This window comes from Centroberyx gerrardi, chromosome 1, assembly GCF_048128805.1.
Source record: "Centroberyx gerrardi isolate f3 chromosome 1, fCenGer3.hap1.cur.20231027, whole genome shotgun sequence".
In the NCBI taxonomy this organism is placed as follows: Eukaryota; Metazoa; Chordata; class Actinopteri; order Beryciformes; family Berycidae; genus Centroberyx; species Centroberyx gerrardi.
In genome coordinates this window covers 31,265,157-31,271,158 of record NC_135997.1, presented here as the reverse complement: position 1 = coordinate 31,271,158, position 6,002 = coordinate 31,265,157, and the positions used below count along the sequence as shown (strand labels likewise).

Genomic DNA, 6,002 nt, shown 5'->3' with positions numbered 1-6,002 from the left:
GTTTTATTATGTTAATATGTTTATCAAATGATCATAGATACAGGCTATCAGGGGGCAAATCATTTGCATCAAAAGCACAGAGAATATGTCATTATAAATTACTATTATTATTTATTTCTCCTCTGTGTAGTCTTGCGTCTTTTTGAAAGAGCTGTGTAGGCCAATTATATGTTTGGTTTTCATAACATAATGTGAAACAATAAAATCAAGATACATCGAGGCTATCACAGTGCACAAATGAAATGATCAAACCAACCATTAACCTAAATATCAGATTTACACTCACTTCCCATGAAATTTTCATGAAATACTTTATCATCTTACATGGATCCATCCTGTACACTTGTATATTAAACAGTATTTCATCTTTAATCTTTGACTGTAGGCCAATGATTTTTTTTAAACTACAGTTCCCGCCATGCTTTCCTTCAACCGTCGTGGAAGCCAAGGGTAGGTACGTAAAGCCAGACAATATAATACCGTAATTTGGCCGATTTTGCCTTCAAAACAAAAGCATAAACCTCGTCACTTCTGAGAAAAATGTTATTGGATGTACGAAACAGATACGATATTAACAAAGTATTCGATGGAGTTAATGTATTGCTGGAAAATATACACTAAAAAAACATATTGTATTACGGCTCATGGTATTTCTTGCTGACGAAAGATCACATGTTCGTCAGTGGGAGTTTTATTTTGAAATTTAAGACCGGAAGAACTATTTTTCATTCTGGCCGATTTGACACCTGTGCCGACGGTTCTCATCATTTTTTCAAGGGATTTCAGGTTTGGGTGACCCAGAAAGATATGGATTATTGGCCAGTCGCTAAGGCTAAATCTAGTTTTGACAGCTAATTGATAGAACTATGAGCCTTATTTTCCATCGAGATATTGTTATATCTATCTCTTCCCATTGAGCTAGCTATCTTAGTTTGCAGTCGACGATGCGAGGATTGCACAAGTCATTCATTTTGGCTAACACTAGCTACAGCTAGCTAGTGGGGGGTGACCTCACCGCTCACCTCAGCTGGGTTTAGTCGACTTGATAGGTAACGTACTTTTTGCTGCTACACTTGTGTTGCCTGGTAACTCGGCTAAATTGTGGCTGTGTTTTTTTGATAAATTAAAAGACAGCCTGCTTTATCAGCCCCTCTAGCTAGCTAGTGTGCAAAGTGAATTAAGTGGAGCACAGCTGCAGCCAACATCAGGTACAGTATGGATTATGAACATAAAGCGACGGCAGTGGCTGACTGCTTGCAGAGCTACAGGAAGGACGAGTCTGGGTGGAAAGTCTGCAAGAAATCGGTAAATGTTTGCCGTTATCATCTTTTGACATTAACAACTACACATCTTATCCCCTGATACGTGCGTGCTGTCCTCCCGTACATAGAGAACGAAACGCCAAACCTCATTCAAAAAATCTGTCAGTTTAATGTGGCCTTGCTCATCGGCAAAGGTACTTACCTAGAAGAACATGATTTAAAACCCATCATGATTTAAAAGCTTAGGATCCACTCTTTAATTCGGCGTGCACCCGATACACCCAGCAGGACGTAGTTTATTATGTTTTCAATTTTTGATATTGATTCGCCGGTTATTCCCACAGTCTTCTACAATCGAAATACACCGGTGGGCCGTAGTGAGCAGTGTGAACCACTTCTAAAATGGACATTTTATTGAAATAAGGTAGTGCATGGTGGATTGTCTTAATGCCGAATTTACCAGAAGACCTCAACAATTCGTAAATATTCCCAAGTCATGTTCTACCAGATGTGTATGTTTACTGATAAGCAAAGCAGCATTGAACTGCCGGATTTGTGATAATGGTTTGGCTTGACGTTCTCTGTGTACAAGAGAGAGCGTGATGTAACGTTATCAGGGCTATTCATTACACAAAGTCAAAGTTGCTCGCTGTACATTTCTTCTGTTTTTATTGACAGAACGACGTGGTCGTGTCTTGGCGTCCCTCCACTGAGTTTCCTGGGAATGTGTGAGAAGCCTCAATTCATGTCTCTTTTCCCCTTGTTTTCATTCCATTGATAACTGAGCATAGTGATTAATGAAGCCCATAGTTGTCCAACGTCTACTTTCAGAATAACATTTTGCTGTGTGAGTGTAATGGTTTAGAGAAGGGACATCAATGTATGGTGACCTATGGTCATCTTCTGTAACATTATAACTAAAATTGAGTCCCCAACAGGAAATCACTATAAAATATCTCTAGCAACTTGTTGTACTGAATAGTTAGTTTATAGTGACAGTATCATACTTTATGGCATTGTTTATTTCCTATGGAATCCCTATGATATTCCTATAGGGACTGTGGTACTGTCTGTGGTACCGAATAGTGAATTTATAGTTAGTGATCTTATGGTATTTTATGGTATATTTTTTTATGACATTATGTTTTTTATAGGATTTTTCTAAACTTCATTATAGGATTCATATAGTTATTTTTTTGTAGTGGGTCCACTTGGGTTAGGGTTAGGTGTACATGGATCCTCTGTTGTTGGCAGTTATTCAGTACACATGTCCCATGTCTGTTAAAATCATGTGGGTGTCCTAGAATGCATAAATCTAATTTACAGCAGAGTCATGCCTTAGTAATCTACTGTACCTTCCTGACCCTCCTGTCATCTAACTTGTCTGCAGTTATAAGGGCGAGGGGATCGTCAACGGCAGCCCAGAGAAAGTGTGGGAGTGTCTGAAACCGGTACCCAGCGGGCTGAGAGTCAAGTGGGACAACAACGTCAAAAAGTTTGAGCTGTTGGAGCAAATCACAGAGGTTCGTTCCAAAACTCCTCTAGTTATATTTCTTTTACTTTCCTTCATGGGCCGTCTTGTCTGAGGTGTTATTTTTAAAGCTGCAGTAGGCAACTTCACACGTTGGCAGCTCCAACTGGCAGCGAGAGGTAACTGTTTGAACACTGAAACTTTGAACCTTGATACCCAGAAATGCTGTAAGGTGGTGTCGGTAAACTGCACACAGTACACTCATGTTTACCAAAGGGATGAGAGAGGCAAAACACCTAGTAAATAGGAGGAATCTATAGCATCTCTATTAGTGGGGAAGGGACACTCTTCTCTGTTGCAGCCTATGTGATTTAGGCTGGTAAGACGAGTATTTTTAACATAAAAATCTTGCCTAGTACACCTTTACATACCCTAAACTTTAAAATGCATACACATGACGCCATATAGTACAATAGAGGTGATACTTTCTCTTGTGATTTGCTTTCATGTTGACTGAGACTTTGAGTACACTGCCTTGTCTCCCACTCTTGCACAGGACATCTCCGTCTGCCGAACAGTCACGCCCTCGGCCGCTATGGGTATCATAGCTCCACGAGACTTTGTAGACGTAATTTTAGTTAAGCAATATGAAGATGGCACCATCACATCAAATGGTGCGTAACGACTGGTTCTTTTCCTTTTTTCTTTGTCAGATCTCAGAGTGCAGCATGTGATGCCTGGCTTCATTGCACTGCACAGTAAGGGGGCTGGGCTGTTTTCATTTGCAGGGTTGTTTTAGATTTCGCTAAGGCTGGGGACACACTACACGACTGAACACTGAGAAAAGATCACACACTTGATTCACAGATTTTTCTTTTTTCTTGCGTTATAGAAGGTAAAGACTGAGACTGCACACCTCTCTTGCACAACTCTCCAATCTCACAAACTCTCGCACTATTACAACACCAGAGCAAAGGTTGAGGTGGAGCATTTTTCTTCCCACACTTCCATATTTTTTTCCTTCTCTTCCACTCAACGCTGATTGGCTATTGCTGGTCTCTGTTCAGATCTGAGCGGTTTACCAGCTCACACTACATGACAGCATCAAGACTTCCAAAATATTTGAAAGAATTTTGATGGAATAGATGGACGTCCTGAACCGTCACACACTATAAGATGATCTACGACTGCCACAAACTAGTAGCAATTTGCTCCGATCTCAAAATGAGTCACAATGCCAGATCGTGACTATAATCGGCCTAAAACTCGTGTAGTGTGTCCTCAGCCCAAGACAGTGAAGAGCCGCTTGTCGTCGATTCCTGGTAGTGTTATCATAGGCTGACACAGAACTAGTCTCTGTAGCTTTAATCATCTGTGTAGAGCGGTGGCACCCGACCATGTGACTTTAAGGCCCAAGAGTCTGCAGGTTTCAATGTCAACCGAACACTACAGCAGTAGAGTAGCACGAACCAGAGAGGAGGGACTGTAGTGTTTTAGTGTAGAGGATAGAACGCAGCCCCTCACAAGATGGAGATAACAAAGAAAATAAACAGGAGCGTGTGTGTGTGTGTGTACGTTGTGTCCGACAGCCACCCATGTGGGTCACCCTGGCTGTCCTCCCCAGTCAGGCTACGTCAGGGGATTCAACCATCCATGTGGCTGCATCTGTGTCCCCATCTCAGGGTGAGTACAGTGGAAATGTACTGGCTGTTCAGAACAAGTGTGCGTTTGTATGATATATAGGCCGGGCACAGTTCAAGTCGTGATGTGTAGTAGAAATATATACACAGCATTTTGCAATAGGAATGTGTGCATCAGGACTTGCACAGGCAGCGCTCGGTCACAGTGGGGCAGCATTGAGTTGGACACCACCGCATTAGCCTGAACACGTGTTGCTTCTCTCTCCATTCCGTTCTACCTTCTTTCTTTCTTTCCCTCCCTCCCATTTCCAGAGAGCCCAGCAAAACGCAGGTTTTCAGTTTCTTCCAGACAGACCTGGGTGGTTTCCTCCCTCGCTCCGTGGTCGACTCCTTCTTCCCCTCCAGCATGGCCGAGTTCTACAGCAACCTGGCCAAGGCTGTCAAGTCCCTCAAGGACCATTGATAACCGAGAGTCTAGGAAGGATCCGGTCGGACCCGAGGCCTCGCGACTGCTTACGCCAGGGGTTCATTCCATTTTAATCGATTCCAAACCGAACAGCAATCAGCAGAGATTTTGGGGGATTAGGGGTTAAAATTGTAATTTAATCAAAATAGAATGGACCAAAGCCTGATGTCAGAGGTGCATTCTGCAAGTTTGTATTTCCCGTGTGCTAACAGGTGTAATTGACAAGAGGCTTCCTCCCAAAACAAAATGGCACTTCTTAGGTCTCCCTATATTCCGCTGTCACTGGTGGACACATCCGTAAATCTTTATCACTCGCCGCCCTAACCGGAAAGCAAGCTTACAGATTGCACAGTGGATTGCACCCAAAGAAGAACGAGGGCTAGCAATTGCCAAAACTCACTTCCAAAAGAAGAAAATCCCTTTACATTCCCTTCTGCGGGATGCGTTCACTTCCTCCCAATCTAAAGAATGACAATAGATGTAAAAATCTATATTTTGTACATGTGCTAGAAGGTACAGAATATCTGGAGATCTTTCCTTTTGTACCGTAATTATGTGACTCCAGACCATTCCTCTTCTATTGACTGCATACTCGACAGTGTACAGTAAACATGCATGTTGCATGGACCTTACTTACCCTACGATGGAATCACATTCCTGGGCCGGGGCAGTGACTCATACCTCATATTTTGTCATTTGTGTTGTACTTGAAATGCTACGGTTTTTTGCTCGTCTCCACTCACCTTTTACCCATGGATAACTGCCTCTATTATCTAGTAACACTAAAACATTGAAGCACAGGAATAAGCACAGTAGTTTGCAGTAAGGGGAAATTGCAGTATTACTCACACAAGATTTAAAAAGCTGGAAAGGGAAACAACATGATAAAAGGCCTTTCTAAACAGAGGCAGCTTTGTTTCCAAAAGTACGCACCGCTTTTGAATAGGACACTTGTGGTGCTGCTCTATAGAGCTGAAATGTTTCCGCCCTCTCTTTCAGCGGCACTGGTTCGCAAAGTCAATTTCCCCTTCATTTTCTCCATAGACATGTCAGGAAATCCCGATGTAGTCTTAAGATTTGAACCAAACCAACCAGCTAACAGTTGAATCATGAGCTTATAACAATAGATCCAGAAAAACAAAAAAAGCCAACAGTACAAGACT

At 42.2% G+C, this 6,002-nt stretch overlaps 1 protein-coding gene across 1 annotated transcript; it reads left to right on the top strand.

The window, feature by feature from the left end:
* Nucleotides 1–804: 804 nt before the first annotated feature.
* On the top strand, nt 805–4,853 carry stard5 (StAR related lipid transfer domain containing 5). Its single transcript, XM_071920858.2, has 6 exons — nt 805–1,305; nt 1,941–1,990; nt 2,653–2,785; nt 3,290–3,407; nt 4,323–4,416; nt 4,686–4,853. Exons 1-6 carry the CDS (start codon nt 1,216–1,218, stop codon nt 4,834–4,836), a joined length of 636 nt encoding a protein of 211 aa, XP_071776959.1. The 5' UTR covers nt 805–1,215; the 3' UTR covers nt 4,837–4,853.
* Nucleotides 4,854–6,002: the final 1,149 nt, after the last annotated feature.